This window comes from Artibeus jamaicensis, unplaced genomic scaffold (assembly GCF_021234435.1).
Source record: "Artibeus jamaicensis isolate MK-2021 breed Jamaican fruit bat unplaced genomic scaffold, CSHL_Jam_final contig_685, whole genome shotgun sequence".
In the NCBI taxonomy this organism is placed as follows: Eukaryota; Metazoa; Chordata; class Mammalia; order Chiroptera; family Phyllostomidae; genus Artibeus; species Artibeus jamaicensis.
Genome location: NW_026521924.1, coordinates 28,991,840 through 29,011,687, shown reverse-complemented (window position 1 = coordinate 29,011,687; position 19,848 = coordinate 28,991,840). Strand labels below are relative to the sequence as shown.

The 19,848-nt window shown below is 54.0% G+C and overlaps 1 protein-coding gene across 2 annotated transcripts in view; it reads right to left on the bottom strand.

The window, feature by feature from the left end:
- The window catches only part of BCAS4 (breast carcinoma amplified sequence 4), a 52,349-nt gene extending 34,116 nt beyond the window's left edge, over positions 1–18,233 (bottom strand). For both annotated transcript variants that reach the window (XM_037167356.2, XM_037167362.2), the window contains exons 1-2: positions 18,024–18,233; positions 6,110–6,181 (exon numbers count right to left, since the gene is read on the bottom strand). In XM_037167356.2, the coding sequence (XP_037023251.2) occupies positions 6,110–6,181; positions 18,024–18,113 (162 nt within the window). In that variant the 5' untranslated portion in view covers positions 18,114–18,233. The remainder of the gene's footprint in view (positions 1–6,109; positions 6,182–18,023) is intronic.
- Between the last annotated feature and the right edge of the window lie 1,615 nt (positions 18,234–19,848).

Here is a 19,848-nt window from a genome sequence, read left to right as displayed (position 1 = left end):
GTGGTTAAGTTTGGATGTACAACCTCTCTTAAGAATCAGCAGCTTTAGCCACACAGGGCCTACATCCCCCCAGGTATGGAAGGCTGCTCCCCCCAGGTGGGACATCAGCTCTGGCCTCCACAGTCGCCGCCCCTCCCTGATGCCTCGTTTAGTCCCCTGCGCTCAGGTCCACGGGCGGCCTGGCTCCCGCAGGCAGTGGTAGGGAAAAGTCCTAGATTTGCCCTTGTTTCCTCAAGGCTGTATCTGCAGACAGAAGCCCAGAGCAGATAGCTCAGGGCAAGGTCAGAACACAGTGGAGCAAATGCAATCTGTTCTTTTCGTTAATTTGTAAAGAAACATATTGGGGGCACATGTGAGAATCAGGAGGAATTGGTCATGGCAACCCACAGGACAGAGGGGACCACTGTGGAGCGGTGGTGGGGGGAGTCACGGAGCACCCCCTGCCTCCTCTGAACGCCAGGGAACCAGAGAACAGAGGGTCTGTGGCCACGCCCAAGGCCCCTCCCTGATGACACTTCTCCCAGAAACGGCAGGTATTAGGGAACTACCCACACCTGTGGGGGGTGGGGGGCAGGCTGTGTCCTTCAGGGGAAAGGAGAGGGGAATCTTCAAGGGAAACAGACCTTGTGAAGAGGAACTGTTTGATCTTCAACATTATTTTACAGGGGATGAAACTGAGAAAAGGGAAAGCTCGAGGAACTGGCCCAAGGCCACAGCACTATAAAGTGGGCCATGGGAGACTCCCGTCCGGGTTGGTCGGCAGCCGCCCCCAACACAAGACATCCACCAACGTGCTCCACCCATGTACAGCCAGCCTGCATCGTGTCTCAAAAAAGCAAATAACAAAAAGAAAAGCACAACCAAGTTATGTGCCAAGAGGTAAAATTAAGACTTTTCCCTTAGAAACCCAGACTTCTGGCTGCCGAAGACCAGGACACACCGAGGCCAAGTTCCACATGGGAACAAGCAGCTACAGCTGGGTGACAGCTGCCCCCTTTGGTTAACCACAGTCCCCACCACTCCCTAGTGTCTCCCCAACATGGTGTCCATGGGCGCACTGTGCACTTTTCTTCTTATAGGGGAGTCAAAAGAAGAGATCCATTTATTTTTGCACGCCCAGCCCACTACACATGATCACATCACAGGCGTCTGAGTTTGCGTGTTTTGCACGTTGCTGAGAACAATGAAGAGGTATGAGTGAGAACTCAAAGCTTTTCAAGCCCCTGCCAGAACAACCCCCAGCCAGGTTTATTGGGCTGGGGGCCTGGCAGGTCCTTGCCGTCCCTCCCCCAGCCTGTTCTCCCCCTCCCCCACAGCTGGCCCCCAGAGCCCCGACGTCTGGGCAGCGGAGGTGGGGTTATCACAGAGCAGAGACAGCTGTCCAGGATGATTCAGGGCCCCCAGGAAGGAAAGCCAAATGCACTTGACCCAGGAACACACACCAACGCCAAATGCAACTGCTGGGCTGAGGCCAACAGGAAATCTTCTCCATTTATGTGAGCAAAGGAAGAGTCTGCTGCCTGCCAGGAGGTGGGCCCAGGGCTGCCGTGGTTTCAGGGGGCCTGGATGTGCTGCCCACACCCCCCGAGGGTGCTGAGCCGGAAGGCTGTACCAACCCCAGTCCATATATATATATATATAACCTCGGCGGTGTCACCGCCCTCTGGGGCTCTGATGGGGGTGATGATAACCTCGGTAGCTGCTGTGTGGGGTCACGTACTACATGGCAGGCAGTGTGCTAAGTAATTATTTTTAACCGAGTGCAAATCACAGTACAGTGCCCAGGCCTGATTAGCCAGCTCGATCGATCTGCATGTGTGTGTACGTCTGTGTGACCTCCACCTGTGGCAGCGCACACGCCACACCGTCACCCCCAAAGGCTCCGTCCGGCCACTCCCCAGGCACGGCACCCTCCCAGCGCTCACCACTTTCTGACTCCTGTCACTGTTAGTTAGCTTTGCCTTTTATTTTTTAAATCCCCACCCAAGGATATGTTTATTGATTTTAGAGGGAGAGGAAGGAAGAGAGAGAGAGGAACATTGATCAGTTGCCTCTCCTACGCGCCCTGACCGGGGATTGAAGCTGCAACTTTATGGTGAATGCAGCCTTGGAAATGATGCTCCAATCAACTGAGCCACCCCAGTCAGGGCAGTTTTGCCTATTTTTGAATTTCACATTAAAGGAACCTCGCAGAATGGATTCTCGTGTGTGGCTTCACTCGCTCAGCATCACGTCTGAGAGTCATGACACTGTTGTACACAGCAGTTCACTGCTTCCTGTGCCTGTGTGTGAACAAACGACCATTTATTCTCCCATTCCTATGCCGGGGACATTTGAGCTGTTTCCGGTGCAGGGTGCCATGGACCAAGCTGCTAGGGACCCTTGTGTTAGAGTCTTTGTGGACACTTGTCCTCGTTTCTGTCGGGTGATTGATTATCTAGGATGAGAATTGCTGGGATATAGGGTGAGTGTACGTCTGACTGTAAAGAATCCCCGGAACTATTTCCCAGAGGGGCTGAGCTTGTTTGCGTTTCCACCAGCAAACGAACGACCTGCTAGTCCACATCCTCAGCCACACTAGCTGCTGTCTGTCCCTTTCACTCCGGCCATTCTGGTGGACAGAAAGCGTGCATCCCGCCTCGGGTATTCCTCATGGTGACCCTTTGGACACGACACCAGACAGAAGGTTAAAGGTACCCACGAGTTCCTGACATTCCTTCCAGGAAGGGGGCAGGCTGGGCGGGCCTGTGTCCTCTCCCCTCAGATAGGGGTGAGGTATGTGACTGCTTTGACAAAACCAAACCAAACCAGAAGTGACCCTGCGTCCATTTCCATAGACAAGCCTCCAGAGACTGGCATCTTCTGCTTCCTGTCAGTTGGGACGCCCGCTCTGGGGGCCAGGCCACCGTGCTGTGAGGCTGTCCAAGTGAGACACGTGGAGAGCTGAGGAAGAACAGGTGGGCCAACCAGCCCCCCAGCTACGCCATCCTCCCAGCCCCGACATCTGGCAAGTGGGGAAGGCGCCACCTTGGGCATCCCCAGCCCAGCAGGTGCCACGGGGCTCAGACCCACACCCTGAACAGGTTGTTGCTTTCCACCACTAAGTTCTGGGGTAGTTCAGTGTAGCAATGGATGGTCAGAACCATTATGTCTGCTTCACAGAGGAGGAAATAAAGGCACAGAGCGGTGACGCGCTGTGTCCGGGCCTCACCGTGAGAAGACTCAGAGCTTGAAGTGGCAGCAACTGGCACTATATCCAAGGTCAAAACAAGTCACAGGCACAGAGTGGCAAATTCCAGTCTGAGCGAGTGATCGAGGACAGGCCGACAGAGGAGTCAGTGCATCAGACAGGAAGCCGGCCTCTCACTTTGAACGGCCTGATTTTTATCAGAAATGTCGCAGCTGCTCTCTGGACCAGGTACCACGGAGCCTGGCATCTCTCAGGCCTCTAACTTGATCAGTGTTTCCAACTGCCAAAGCGGGGATCCAGGCAGTGGTCCACAGGGTGATGTCACCTGCCCCCAGAAGTCCCCACTCACCCCTAGCTCAGATCAGGAGAGAAACAGGGTCCGAGCCGGGGCTGAGAGCTGGACACCTCTCCCAGGGCCGCGGAGCCCCCCACACCCGGATACAGACACACCAGGCATCAGCTGCTGGGGCCCAGAGGACCCCGAATCCAAACCACATCAGCACAGAGCGTCAATGTGGGGGTACAAACTCCAAACGCCTCAGGGGCCACCGAAGTGCACACTAGGTACATCCTCTCGATGCAGACACGCTTGTTTGCACATAAACACACTGAAATCACTTTCATGTCCACGGGAAGCCCACTCTCTTCCATTTCTTGAAACACGGGACCATTGCCCATTCAGGTTTTATTGGCTTGCTTTCAGCAGGGCCCAAGCAGAGAAACGTCCTCGACCTTAAAACACACCAGCAACTGATGGATGTACCTAGCAGGGGACTGTGGAGTCAGGGAGGCTCCCATGGGGACAGTGGGGACAGCAGGAAGCCGCCACAGGGACAGCCACTGTGCAGCTCTAGCTGATGCTGGCCGGGTGGGAAGGGCAGCCAGACCTTTGTTTTCGTAAGAAAAGCCAGAAATCCAGATTTTTTGTATGACATTCTATAAATGTCAGCAGCACGTTCCTTTTTTTCCCCCCAGAAACATCCGCTATCTCTGCAGGCAGGGAGGGGCCTGTGGGTCACCTGTGTGACCTCCTGTGAGAGTCTTTGCCTGCGTGAGTCTCCAGGCTCCCGGTTTGAGGAGGAGCTCCCCCAGGTGGCCTGTGGTCTGGGGCCGCCCAGTGGCCCAAACACTGACCTGCCAGCCCAAGGAGCCTGGGCAACTTCCAAGGCAAGTGTGGCCTGGGTCCCTGTCCACCTGTCCAAGCTGACTCCCACCTACAACTGTCCTCCAGAATGGTCAGCGGGCCTCCTCTCATAGGACGGGGATGGGCAAGGCCTTGTCAACAAAAATGTCTCTGGGTCACCAGTCCACACCCATGCCGTCTTCCAAATTCGCCCCCTCCCTGACCACGCACACCGTACCCACAGGCCAGTCCTTCTGCCGACGCCCGCTCTCCCCAGTGGCTGAATTCTTTCTGTTGCTCCTTCAACACCCCCCCCCCCCAAATTAATCCCTGCCTGTTCTGCAAAGCCTTTCCAATTTCCCAGGCAGAATTAACGCCTCTGCTTTTTTTTTTTTTTTTTAAAGCAAACTAAATCTTAGGATTACACGCCTGGGTCTAGTTTCTCCTAGACCCTCTTTCTCTTTTCAAAACCTCTGCAGCCTGCCTCTGCCCCTGATCACGCCATTGTGACAGTATTTCTGACCTCGGGGGCAGTGACCGCAGAGAAACTGGGCTCCCCCGACAGACTGGGGGCTCACGGGGGACGGAACCAGACTGGACTCTTTGCATCCTCAGACTGACACGGGACCCAGGCAGAGAAGGTGTGATGACGTAGCTGGTGATGAAGAAGGGACTCTCCAGGTCGTTCAAAGACCGTCTTGTTGCCAAGCCCCCAGCTGAACCCCTGCCTGAGCTGAGACATTGGCTCTCAGGAGAGAAACACACAGGCCCTTATGGGAACAGGGCTGTCTGTTCACCTCTGTGTCCCTGGCCTGGCACCAGGTGGGCCTGTTGAATGAAGGGGGACAGCACGGTGCCCATCATGCTGGGCTGCTTCTAGGGGACATGAGGTAACACGGGTGCCAGGCACAACGTAAATGCTGAGTCATCGTCAGGGCTGCTGTCGCTGTCACTGCCTTGGCCCCCGAGAAGACACGACTTCTCGGGGGCCCAGTGGCCTTCCCCAGCTCCAGAGACAGGCAGGGACACAGAGCTGCAGCCTCTGAGCTTCCTGGCAGAAGCCTCCATCTCTGGGTGCTGGTTTGCCTTTAATAAGCTTGGGAACTTCCAGAAGATTCTATCATTGCTGCTTGGGGCCTCCCACCTGCTGGCAGCAGTCCTGGGGACACGAGGTTCTAGAGGAGATTTCTACAAGATGTGGAGGGGAGAGCTTGTCTTCTGGGCCTGAGTTACCACGTCTGTGTTCTGCCCCACCCAGCCAAGGGGATCCAAAAAAGATGCAAATAACCAAAAATCAAAAAAAAGAACAGGGTAGGAGGCCAAAGTGGGGAGAGCAAAAGGATTCAGGGAAGAACCCGAGGCCCACCCAGCCACAGGCTGCGGCCTGGGCAGCCGGCTGCTCCTGGGCCTCACAGGCCTGGAGCCATTTCCTGGCCGGCTCCATGTTTGCCTGGCCGACTGCGCAGAGCGGAGGAAAGTTAAATATAGTCTTAGCATCCCCGCTGAGCGGCTCCCCGCATCGGTGTCCGAGAGTGCCACCTGGTGGCCCGAGTCTGGCTCCTCCGTGGAATGAAAACCATCTGGGGGGAAGGAGGTGGCCAAGATGGCCGCCTGGGGACGCCTTGGGGTTGGGAGTGGGAGAGAGTGGGAGACACAGTGTGCGAGTGGCTTTCCTCTCGCCGCTGTCCCTCCCTTCCGGACGCTAAATCCCCACCCGAGAGGCTTCCCCAGAGGACCCCCAGGAAGGGTAGGCCTTGGGCCTGGGCCTCCACCCACGCCTCCGGGCAGATGCTCACCACGTCAGTCAAAGCGCAGAATGCCTCCAGCCTCACCAGCAGCCCCTCGATGGTCTCCTCCACCTCCTTCGCCTGAAAGGAGACCATATCCTGGAGATTAGCAAGTGGTTTCCAGGGAGACAAACGCCCTTCAATTAAGAAAAAATAAAAAAGCAACTAAATCTTAGCATATCTGCCCAGTTCCCTCCAGACCTCCCCTCCCTTTTCAAAGCCTCTCGTAGCCTCACTCTGAAACGGTGATAAGTGGACAGTGACCTTGACACCTGAGGACGGGTTAAAGCCCGTGACCAGCCCCCTCTATGCGGCTTTCCAAAGACACGACAGAAACACCAAAAGGTGACCACAAATTCTATCCCCTAAGTTACTGCTGCTTGTTTTTGAACTCCGTATTATATAAAATCGCAGTTACACCTCATGTATTTGCTTAGAATTTTATTCCTGAGATTCACCCACCGTGTTGTATGCAGTTGCTTATTCATTGTCACTGTCATATAGTCACATGTGTCATGAATATCCCACATTTTTTTTATCTGTTCTACTTCTGATACATCTGGATTTTTTCCACTTTGGGGTCAGTATGAATAGTATTACTATAAATATTCTCAAGTATGTCTTTTGGTGAATACACACACATTTTGATATATATACCTGGAGTCTGAATTGCTGGATCATAGTAGTACAATCAGTTTTCCAAAGAGGATGTACCAATTTAGACTCTTGTGAGTGACCTATGAGACTTTCCACACTTGGTATTTTCTTTCTTTTTCATTATAGACATTTTAATGATGGGGTGTAGTGGCAAAAAAAATGAAGGAAGAAAGAAAACAAAGAGCAACAGGAAATAACAACGCTACCCTTATCATCCCCATTGCTCAGATGGTCAGACCAAGGCTCAGAGAGGTGAGGCAGCCTGCTGAAGGTTGCCCAGCTAGCCCGTGGTGGGGCCAGGACTCCCACAGAGGTTTGAGTCCACAGCCTCAAAGCCTGTTCTTATAAATCCCGAGAAAGGCCTTCTGAGAAACGCCCTGGAGTGCCCCGGCCAGGTAGCTCAGTTGGTTACACTACAGCATCATTCTGATTCACCAATGTTGGGGGTTCAATCCCCAGTCAGGGTGCATACAAGAAGCAACCAATGACTACATAAATAAGTGAAACAAATCGATATTTCTCTGTCATTCTTTCCTACTTCTCTCTCTCTCTCTCAAATCGATAAGTAAAATTTTAGCCCTGGCTGGTGTGGCTCAGTGGATTGAGTGCTGGCCTGGGAACCAAAGGGTTGCCAGTTTGATTCCCAGTCAGGGCACATGCTTGTGTTCCGAGCAAGGTCCTTGGTGGGGGGTGCATGAGAGGCAACCGCACATTGATGTTTCTCTCCCTCTCTTTCTCCCTCCCTTCCACTCTCTAAAATAAATAAATAAAATCTTCAAAAATAAATAAAATCTTTTAAAAATAAATAAATAAATAAAACACCCCAAAGGGGAAACATGAATCGCAGAATATTTGGGATGCAAGCCTAACCTTGTAACGGCACCGAGACACGCATGAGGTCAGCAGGGGAAGGCCTGCAATGTGTACTGACCTAGGAATAGTTCGGGGATATTCTTACACTAAAGTGTTATTTGTTGTTTATCAGAAAACCAAGTTTTCACTGGGAAATCCTGTCGTTTCTTCGGAAACCGTATTCACAGTGTTTCCTTTTCCCTGGAGAGTGGGGGCTGCAGGGTCTGACAGGGAGACTTGAAGGCTTTCTATGTTTTTTGGAGGGTCCCAATCTCAAGCTGTCATCAGAATGTGAGAGCAAGGCACAGCCTCTGGGTCCCATGGTGACTCCCAGGTGCCCAAGCAGCCGGCCACCAGCCGCCATCAGGAAATAGGCCCCGGAGGTGCCAGAGCTTCCCATTTTCTAAGAGACCAGAAATTCTCATCTTATGGTACATGTCCCAATTTTTGAACGATGGCACAAATTCAAAATAAATAATTCTTTTAACGCTCCGTGTGCCAACCCAAACATGAGTGGGAAAGGGCCTGCTCGTTTGTAACCCCCGTTTTCATCACCTCGGTAAAAACTGGTTTGAACCTTTTCTCCCTCAGTATGGACAACTTCCATGACTTATAAAATAGCTGGGATTTTTATTCTCTGTTTGTTGTTCTAATGACCAAGCATCTAGAAAGAGCCTTCACCTAGACCATGAACCTCTTTCTCTGGCTTCTCAGGTCATATCGTTCTGCTCCACAGAGGTGACACCAGACATTTCTGAGCAGGCCTGGCCCCGCCCCCCACACCTGAAGGCTCTCTCCCCGCCCACTTGTCCCGGAGAAATGTCTGCACAGTGCCAGAGCCGGCGGCGCGGGCTGTCACCACAACAAAGTGAAACGGCTGCGCAAAGAGGCATCTTTCCGGCTGCAGTATAAATAGCCCCCAGTTGCAATTTTAAGCTCTGGAACCTTCATCTCACAGCTGGGACTATTTCTGCGCCTGAACGGGGGAGGCTCGACACGGGGAGGCAACCTCGGTGGAGGGGGGAAACACACAGGAAGTTCTCCCCCCAAATTGTGGTTAAAAAATAAAGCTTTAAGGCACTGAGGGAGAAAGCAGATGGGAGAGGGTTTGGCTGTTCCTTCTGATGGGAAGGGAGACCAGGGAGATGGGAGGAGGTAGGGGCGGGGCGGGAGACCCCTGCGGAGCACGGTGTGGACCCGCCCCAGCTGGACCAGCGGCCGAAGCTCTTTGCTCAAAGCAAGCACACGGCCACCTGTCCTGGCACGTGCAGAAAGGAAGTTAGTCGGCCGTGGGTTCAAATCCTGTCTCCTCTCTTGCCAGACATGGGACCCGACCCCAAGGGCATAAGGGCTGCATTTTGGTGGCTCCCCAGGGACAGGAACTGCCACCAGGCGGGGCTCTTGGGAGGTCAACCTGAAAGAAGAAAGGCGCCTAAATCCTTTAACGGGACTGCTGCCACGCAGCTGGTGCTTTCTGTCGGTCTCTCAGGAAAACAAGGGCGAGGCGCCATACGGATGGCCTCACTGGAGCCGCAGGAGAACTCCATACAGCAGGTGCTGGAATCGCCCCCTTTTACAGCCCGGGAAACCAAGGACCAGAAAGCTCAAGGTCACACAGCCTGTCAATACGGAAGCCAGATTTGACCCTGAGCACTCGGACTGCAGAGCTGAAGTCTGTAACCACCGAGGCCCTCTCGGGGCAGGGAAAGTGTGCCCCTCTGTTGCTCCCTGTTGGCTATAGTCTTAGGGCCACGCCTGGGGCGGGAGGGAGCCCAGAGGCACGTGCCCCCCGGGTGGGTTCCAAGGGGGGAACGAGCCCCAAGACGTTCCCAGACCACAGGAAGGAGCCCAGGATTGGTCACCCCACCGTGCCCACAAATCGTTCACAGGACAATTTTCTCTCCAGATAATCCCCTCGGTCGCCTCAGACACCAGAACCCTGCAGGCCGCAGCCCACACACCCTTTCAACCAGCCTGTAATCGACACAAATGCCCCCGCTGTCCTTTGAAAGTCCCCGGGCACGGACTGTCCCGCTCTGAGGGGAAGGACGCAAAGGGCTCGCTTCCAGGAACATTCAGGGCACGGCCAGGGACATTTTTTTAAACACACGTGAATTGCAGCATTTGCTGTCTTCTTCCACATCCCTCCTCTCTACCAAAGTGCCCATCAAAACTTCCCAGCTGGTAAAAAAAGAAAGAAAAAAGTGGGGGCTTGGCCCTGCCCACCAAGTGACTGGCAGGAGAGAGCAGAAAGACCCTCAACGCGCTGCCTTCTCCCACTCAACAAATGGCCACGCCATGGTCCAGCCAGACACCTGGGGGCGTCTGCGACTCACCTTTCCTTCTCAGCCCTCAGCCCATCCAATCCATATATAAATCCTCTCAGTTCTGCACCCCAAATCCGTCCACCTCTCCCCACTCCCTCACCACTGTCCTGGCACCTGGTACCGCCCTTCTCTCTGAAGCCTGCTCCCCGGCCCCCCACTTGCTCTATTGCTCCCTTTCAATCCACTCCCCCGAGAGATCCTGTCCACACCGACGCCCTCTGAGGCTCCAAATCTTCCACTGTAGTGCTTTGCGGCCACCAGCACGGCCACACTGACAAAAATGGAAAGTGACAAGTGCTGGGGACAAGGGGACACTGAAACCCTCATCCACGGCTGGTGGGGACGTGAAATCGTGCAGCGGCTTTGGAAACTGGCCTGGCAGCTCTTCCAGCGGTTACACAGAGTGGCCTGCGACCCAGCAAGACATACGGAAGGATATCCACGCACACCCAAAACATACATCGTTACAAAGACTGGTACGCAGGTCACCGTGGCCAAGAAACAGAAGTTACTCCCGTCCCTGTTGGAATGGACACACAAAATGTGGTCCGTCTGCATGCACAGTGGGACACTCTTCAGCCACAGAGAGGAGTGATGTTCCGACACACGCCACATCGGGGGTGACCCCTGGAGACACGCTGAGGGGGAGAAGCCAGACCCAGAAGTCACGTGTTGCGTGCCCCCTTCCATGTGAGTGTCCAGCAGAGGCAGACCCACAGAGAAGGTAAGGACAGCAGTGGTGGCCTCCTCCAGGGAAACGATAGGACAGGGGTACAGGGATGGGTTTCTTTTTCGGGTGACGGAAATGTTCTGGAATTAGGTCACAGCAGTGTTTGTACCATATAGTGAAAATACTAAAAAACACTGAATTATATACTTTAAAATGGTCAATTTTATGTCATATGAATTATAACTTTTAAAAATTCTCTCCTGTCCACCTCACTTAGTCATGCCAAGTAAAGCACCCCCCTTTCCCTGTATCACCTGAACCCTCTGCCCCCTCTCCAACCCCATCTCCTGCTTCTCGCTCCTCACCCACCACACCGGCCACGTTCTACCCCAGGGCCTCTGCCCTGCTGTCCCCTTTACCGGCAAAGCTCGTTCCGCGCTTCCTTGGCTCAAACGTCCCCCCTCAGCGAGGCCTCTTCTGACCTTGCTGCCCCCCACCACTTCCTGCCTTGCCCCAACTGATTCCTCATTAGTTTTACCACCGTCCTGTGTATTTCACTTGTTTCTTGTCATTTCCCCTCACTGGAGTAAAAGGTTCTGGTGGGTGGTGGTACTGGTCTCTTTTATTCCCCTTTGTATGCCCGGAGCTTAGATCAATGCCTGGCACATAGTAGGTGCTTCTGTTTCTAAAGCTGGCCCTCCATCTGCCCCCTTCCCTACGCGCCTTTGTGCAGTGTGATTTTGCCCATGAAGAAGTGGGATCCATTCCCGCCCAGCCTGGAAGACGGCCTGGCCTGTGGCTTGCTTCGACTGGTGGCATGTGGAAGAAGCGATGCTCTGTGACCTCTGGATCCAGGCCTCAAGGGACTTCGCAGCATCTGAGTCACCCTCTTGGAAGACAACGGCCCTGTGAGGAAGCCCAGGCACTCCACTGGGGAGGCCACACGGCAGGGTGGGAACTGGGATGTCCCCGCTGATACCACCCCGCTGGCCACCTGTAAGTGAAGCCCTGCTGGCCCTCCGGGTGTGTGGCCGAGCCGCCAGCTGGATGCGGCCCCGTGAGCAGGCTCGGCCAACACTGCGGGGGCAGAACTGCTCAGGGCGACCCCGCCAGCCTGCACAATCATGTGCCATAAAGTGGTAGTCGCTCTCAGCCACTAAGGTTTCAGGTAGCGTGGTACCTGACACTTGGTCACCCAGACAGGGCTCCATGAACGGGCATCACAAGAAAGAAAGGGGGGGGGGAGGAAAAATGAGCAAGGGGAGGGGGAAGGAGAAGCTCATTCCGCTGGCGGGGCCCCTGCCTGAGGACAGCAGCTGAGACTGCTGTGTGGTCTTAATGACATCTCTGACCCTCTCCGTGCCTCAGTTTCCCCATTTGGAAACGGCAGGAACACAACCCTCAGACTCTCGTCTGGAAGCTGAAAAACGTCAGCGCAGAACTTTCTCTGGGTCACTCTCAGCACCGATGCTCTTCCCACAGAAGAGGTGACTGGTACCTGGAGGTGACAAGGGTGCCCCAACTCAGAGGGCCCCGGAAACCAGGCAGGAAGGAATGCAAGGGGAGCGGGCTGTGCTCAAGAATCGCTTTCGGCACATTGCTTGACTTCAGTTTCCTGCTTTTTTACAGGGACGTTTTACTTTTCTCTAAGAAACACCACAACACAAGTGGGACAAGTGGCAGATGACAGCCGGGGGCAGGGAGACACCAGGGAGGGGTGGGGACGGTGGCAAACGAAGACCCGTTGCCCAATCTAAAGGGGGCGGCTGCTCCTTGGCTCCTGGTGGGAAGGTGCCACACCTGTTTTGTCCAAGACAAACGGTGGCCCAGACATTCATACAAACTCTCCTGACTCAGAAATGTTCAAAACTAACCTAAAATATTTGAAAACACTGACGGCCAAACCAACCCATCTACAGGCTAACTGGGGCCTTCAAACCTCTGGTCTACTAGTGTCCTTAAAAAACAAACATCTAAGAAATTTCCAGAAAAGGTGAATCTGCAGAGGCAGAAAGTGGATTACTTGGGGTGGGGGGAGGGAGAACAAGGGGAAAGAGGGTTTCTTCCGGGGGTAATGAAAACATTCTAGCCCTGGCTGGTGCAGCTCAGTGGATTGAGCACGGGCCTGTGAAGCAAAGGGTTGCGGGTTCAATTCCCAGTCAGGGCACATGCCTGGGTTTCAGGCCAGGTCCCCAGTAGAGGACCCATGAGAGGCAACCACACATTGATGTTTCTCTCCCACTCTTTCTCCTTCCCTTCCCCTCTCTTAAAAATAAATAAATAAAATATTAAAAAAAGAAAAGAAAATGTTCTAAAATCAATTGTGGCTGATGGTTGTGCAACTCTGTGAATACACGAAAAGCCACTGAATTGTACACCTCAGGTGTGTGGACTGTATGGTATGTGAATTATATGATAGGGATGCTGCAAACACACACACACACACACACACACACACACACACACACACACACTTGAGACCCCCCCCCTCCAGAAACCACAAGGTCCACTCAGCCCAGCCAGGAACAGGGCCATGCAACTAGAATCCCACACCTTTGACTGTGACGGTTTTGGAGAGGCCAGACACGGATTTTTTTGTGAAACTCCCAGTTTTTGGAAATTGGCACCTATTTAGAATTCTTAACATCTCATCACTGTGCCAGCCCCAACGGGCTCCCATTTGCAGCCACGTGGATTTCCAGGTGGGTTTTTGGCTTTTGCTCGGCACCAAGCTCTGTGGCTACCCCAGCTTCCCCCAACCAGGCCGGGCCAGGAGCTCATGACAGGGGTGAAAATGAACCAAGCCCAGTGGCCAGGCACCTGCCCACACCCGGGGCACGTAATTAGGAATGTCACCCCTACTCCCCCCAAAGCCTGCGTGGTGGCCCCTTCCACCGAGAGCAAAAGTAAAGCTCTTTCAGAGCCCGCCTTGCACCGGCCTGACGGGCGGCAGGAAAAGCAGCCTCTTCTCTGCACACAGGATGGAAGGGCTGACGTGGTGGCAGAAAGATCCCAGGGGCTGGGGAGGGCCAAAACGAAGGGATTCTCTGCAGGGCCCTGGGTTAGAACCAGGGGACATGGAACTCCCTCCTCCCTGGCCCCCAAGGCAGGGCAACCTAGAGTTCCCTCCCTGGCCCCAGAAGAGCCCTTGACCTTGAGGGTTGAGAGTCCAGACAGGGCTGACTGCTCTACTAGATACCTGCCCTGACTGACTTCTTAAGGAGGTTACTTAGCAATAGTGGACAAAATGTAAAATGCACGTGTCCCAGGACCCAGTCATGCCCCCACTCGGTGTTCGTCCTACAGACGTACTTGAGGAAATGCAAGATGATGTATGTGGAGAGATACTCACTGCAACAGACTTCGTGACAGCAGAGGACTCCACGTCACCTAAAACGCCTGTCAATAGAGGGACGGTTACCAAAATCATAATTCGGACAGGCCACGACATCCTGTGTAGCAGCCGAAATGATCGGCTGCTCTCCGTGGGCTCATCTGGGAAGATCTCCATGACATATTGAGTGAGAAAGCACCATGCAGTGTGGGGGGGAGGGGGTGGGGAAGTGAGGAGGGAAAAAGCCCGTCGTGTCCCGTGGAAGGGCACCCAGACCCGAACAGTGTGGCCCCTGCAGAGAGGGCCAGGGGGCTGCGGACCCCGGCCAGCAGGGTTCACTCATCACCGTCTGGCTGCTGAGGCCTTGGGATTTTGTGACATCTGCATACATTTTTTCCATACATCTGCATACAGCTTTGTAAAACAAAACTAATTTCAAAAGCAAAACAACTCCCATCTACTTGTTTAAAAACCCTCAGGCCAAAGTTCTGCCGCTGGCAGATCCTGGGGCAGCTTAAGACACCCAGTGCCTCCATGTGGACAGCGTGTCCGGCAGCCTCGAACCAAACGCGGGAATCTGCGGCTGGCCCCGGATGTGTGAATCAGAAAGTCACGGCTGGACGTCCAGGCCTGCAGGGGGCGTGCTGGTGAGTGAAAATGTGTGACACTGAGCACCTGGGAAGGACTGACATCACCCGCTGCCAAACGCTGCACAGAACCCTCAGCACGGGCCAGGCACCTGCACCCTCCCACCCGCTCCGGCTGAGAGCCCTAAGGACAAAAGTGCCCCTCACACGCCGGGCACCGTGTCTGCACCTGCTCAACACACATCTGTAGGATGAACATGTGAACAATAATAGCCCATGCTCCCAGACTGCTTACTGAGGGCCAGACCACGTGGCAAGAGTTTCCTGAGGGTCTGCACCCAGGCCATGCGGCTCCGGAGCTCCCGTCCCTCACCACCCTGCCCCGCCTGACCAGGGCCTCTACCCTCGACTCCAGAATGGGATCCAGTCTCCACGCTCACAGCCCCTGGCTCGGCCCTGCCCGCTCTTCCCCTGGATCACGGAGGTCCCCCCACTTGGCATCTCCTCATTTCTCCCCACTGCGGACCACGCACATGTTGCCAGACCTTTGCCCTGAAGTTCCTTCTGGTCCTCCCTGCATCTCCGTCCCAGCCCTTGCCTGTCTCCCTCATGGCATTTATCATTTAGTTGCTCTGATCATCATTGAGTCTGCCCATCTGAGAGCAGGTGCCGCACCTGGCTCACTGGCCTCTCCCCGATGCCCAGAGTGTGCCCGGCACAAGCACCTCTGCCATTAAAACCAAGGAACAAATTAGTACAGAACCACAGCCTGAGACGGAGTTGACCATGTTTGGCTCTACCCGCAGGCTTCTCATCTGAACATCTACAGCGTGAATGCCCAGAGAGGACCCGCAAGTCACAAGGACAGGACACACGTGGGGAGAGGCGGGGTTCCATGGCATTTGCAGGTTGGACTCAGTAGAATATTCTGTGCTTCCACAAAGAAACAGCCTCTTCTATACTTTTCTTAAAGCTCAAGGGCCTCTTTGGCTAATTTATGTCTTCCTACTTTAGTCCTGACATTTGTAAAATATGTTTGGTAAAATAGTTCCTTTTCCTCTTAATGAATGGAAAAAAAAATCAAAAGTTCAAGCATAAGGGCAAATGGTGCCCGACACCAGTTTCGGGTATGGGGGAGACAATAGGGAAGAGCGGGGACTGTCACATGTAGAGGTTTCTACTGTCCCACAAGAGCAGGGCCCTCGTGTGTTTCACTGCTGTGCTATCCCCAGTGCCTGCCACACAGGAGGGTATGGGGTGTTCACTGAAGCAAGTCCACTTCGCCAGGAACCGCAGGACACCCCAAGGCCTGGAGCGGGCTGGTCCGAGACTCCCACAGCTCCACGTAAAAGCCGAGAGCAATCCTAGGAGAAGGGCCCGTGGGGAGGCGGCGGGGAGGACCTGCGCCCAGGCCTGTTCCCAAACCAGACCTCCCTCGCCCCACTCATCTGCCCATCTGCAAACAGCCTCAGCTCCGCGCCCTGCCAATGAATTCAGCTTTAAGTAGAGCCTGCAGATGATGCCGCTGATAGTTTCTGCTGCTTTGGGTAAATAAACTTCAGCAGGCTCTCGAAGTGGGTTTATTGCTGCACGGAGCTACAGGGAGCTGGGCTCTTCATTACGGCCCTTACAAATGAGCGTGAGCCAGCCCGCGTCGGCATTAAAGAGAGCCCTGCATGAGAAAATGAAGTTAATACTTACAGTTCCTCTGGAAGGCTGCCCCTAATAGAAACTAAATGGAGCTCAGGTTTAGCCACTGGGCACAGGGACCTCTTGCTACTGAGAGCAAGGGAGAAAAGGGACAGAAAAGACACTCAGGTTACTTAAACCAGTAAAAATCTGTAGACAACCTAAATGCCCATCCCTGGGGGCATGGGTCATCAGTCACAGTACACCAGTAGGACGTCCCTTATTCCATGATCAACATAACCACCTCCTAGCCACGGGGCCCCTGCCAGCAAGCAGCGCATGGGTCACGAACAGAGTTCAGCGCACCACTACGTACCGTGTGCCCGTGGAATAGGAGTGACTATTATTTAACCACAGGATCCTAGGAAGCCAAAGAGCGATGCAGACCTGCGTGCTCCTGGGGACGCCACCAGCGGCAGATGACTATGAACCACTTACAGTGTGGCCAATCCCAACTGAGATGTGTCGTAAGTTCTATATTAAAGCCTGATTTCGAAAACTTAGTGCAATGAAAAGAATGTAACAATCTCATTCCGTGTTTTTTACATCAATGGCATGCTGAAATGATATATACTGGATGCGCAATACTATTATTTACAGGATTAAAAGTAATTGCACCTGTTTCTTTTTCCTTTACTATGTGTGGTTCTTAGAGAACACTTAAAATTATGTGGATGGTTCACGTTTGTGGCTCAGACTCGATTTCCATTGGACATGCTATTCTAAAAGATTGAGACCTCATTCACATACCATAAAATTCGCCCTTTTAAGAATGTGCAATTCAGTGGTTTTCCGTACATTCACAAAGTTGTGTAACCATTACTGCTAATTCCAGGATATTTTCATCTCCCTGCAAAGACGCTCTCCGAACCTTATCATTAGCGGTCACCCCCCCATTTGTTTATGCTGTTTGAGTAAAGAAAAGCAAATTGTAGAGCGGTATTACAGTATCAACTGGAGTTTTATAGAAATGATTATTTACTATTATTAGTACGCACGCCCACATTTGTACATTAAAAAAAATGTTTGCAAACTCTTACTGATGGTTATCTCAGGGACCTAAGGTCCAGGCGGGAGTCAAAGGGGAGTGGGCACTCATCCTTTATTTTCTATATTTCTGCACTGCTTTTGAGATTTAAAAAGAGAATGAATTTCTAGTTCTACCTAAATAACTCCTTGTGGCCTTGGGTAACTTCCACGGCACTGTCAACAGATTGGCTTCCGCTGGAAGAAGGGTCTAGTTTTAGATCTCCTTTTTATTCTGTGCGTTTAAAATAGTAAGTACAGGCAGAGACGAGGTATTTTCCCTCCTAGCAACAGACGGGACCAAGGCCCGGTGGGTCCCCGCACAGACTCAGCCCCACCGCCTCCTCGCCAGCGCCCGACAAACAGCTCCGAGCCCAGCGGCTCAGTGCCCCGGACAGGAGCCTGGCCTCCCCTAGGGCCCAGCCAGGCAAAGGGCAGCAGCTCCTGCCGAAGCTGGTGGGTCTTGGGTGGGGATGGGAGCCCAGTCTGGGACCCCGGGGACGGTGTCAGCTGGAAGGGGAGTTGGCACGACCTGACGCGCATATTTGGGTAGAGCCAAGGAGTCACTGCTCCGCGAAAAAGGGGACCCTCGCGCCCCTACTCCCGGCCCGGCACGCTTCCGGCGGGGTGCGAGAGGATGCTACCGGGAAGCTGAGGGTTTGGGTCGGGGTACCAGCGTACTGGGGGCCCACACCCATCCACTTCTCCCCCGGGACGCGCGGGCCCCGAAGCTTTCAACCCCGAGACACGCCTCCCGCCCTTCCAGGACCCTGTCCTCTACCTCGGCCCCAGGCTCGGGGGTCAGGAAGAGCGCGAGCTCGTGCGCCCCGGAGCGCACGGGCTCCGGCCCGTCGCGGTCCAAAAGGAGCATCAGGAGCGCGGTGGGGTCCAGCTGGTGAAGGCTGTCGGGGAGCCTGTCAGTGTACCCCGACCTCGGAGCCCCACCCCCGCGGCCCGCCCGGCGGAGGCAGGTCAGGTGCGCCTGCGGAGGTTGCGGCCCACGCCTTCCGAAGCGCCGGCCGAGTGGGCAGCGCCACCCAGTGGCGCGCGTTGCTCACTGCACCCGGCCCTCGCACTACCTGGTAAACAAGAGAGTCTCAACCTCGCCCGCGGATTGCAACCTCCTGGGGCTCTTATAAAACTTCCAAAAATTCGGGCCACGCACAGTCCCGGGTGGAAACCTGGGCGTAGGTATTTTTGAAGTTCGTCAGGTGATTTCAACATACAGGGTCTGGCACAAATAACGCCTCTTTTTAATTCCAAAATCATAAGCATGCAATGCAATCTGTAACATAACATCACACTCAAGCACGCCCTCTGACATTTTAGGCGAAATGTTCAAATTAAAACTATACATTATTACACCCGTATTATTACCCTACCAACCACACTCAAGCAGGCCTTCCGTCTGCCAGACCCTGTACATCTGACTTTGATGGGTGTAAACAGCCCCTTTTTATTGGAATCCAGCGGAGCGATGGTTTCCAGCCCCCGAAACACTCTGTAAGGTCCTGGGGAGCTTTTAGAAGTCAGGAGGCCAGGCCTCCTCCCAGACCGCCACAGCCAGAATCCCTGCGGGTGGGGCTTGGGCACGGGTTGTTTCAAAGCTCCGCGGGTGATCCAGGATAGAGAGCCGCTCTCCTAAAGGATCCTTTCGTTTAAAGACCGAAGTCCCCGCCCCCAAGGCCCTCCTCCCTTCAGCCTCCGGTTGGCGCCAGGCGGGGAGTCCTGGAAATTGGGGAATGCGGGTGTGGCGGTCCTCTTCCTCGCTGGGGCAGCTTTCAAAATAAGCTCCGCAGAGAATTCTTAAGCGCACCAAATTTGACCCCTTGACCTCCCATAGGAGGCTCGTCCAAACTCTTTAGAGGCTGCAGAGTGGGGTGCACCCCCGAGAGCAACGCTAATGACGAATACTGAATAAAGTAAAGGAGTGGGGGGGGGGGTCTAGGTTTCTCGTTTTTCCTACGACGGCTTTTCTTTTACAATATTAAAGTCGTTTTTAAAAATTGGGCTCGGCTTAGCGTTGCAACTAATTTTTAAAAATATACTGGACGTCGCTTATCCCCCTCAAGTTAAATCTGAATTTATATTTTCTCTCATGACCCCAGGGAGGGGGCGTCAGCACAAGCTTGGTCTGCCTTCTGGGTAACCCCTCACTGCACAATTTCCACTTCCGCAGCGGCCCACCGCTAATGTCTCCACTTCTCCGCCCGAACATTCAGGCCTTCGGGCCAGAGTCATTTTCCAGAAAATTCTTGGCAAAGCCTTGGGCCTCAGGTGCTTGGGGAAGGGATTTGATAGGAACTCACTGAACCTGCACTTGGCCGCTCATTTCTGTGCTGACCTTCCTGATGCGGAGCCCTCCCACGCAGCATCACGCACAGCCGGGAGTGGCGCTCGGACTCTGCCCCGCAGGCTGGCGGGGGCCCTCCCTCGGAAAAGCCCAGCGGTGGCCTCAGATCAGCCTGGAGCTCGGCAAACTTCCCCCATGGATGGATCTCAAAAACTACGCTGAGTTACAGAAGGCTCCGTAGGGCGCGCTGCCATTAACATAAAGTTTGAAAAACATGCGCAGGCACACTGTATATTGTTTATGGGAACAGACA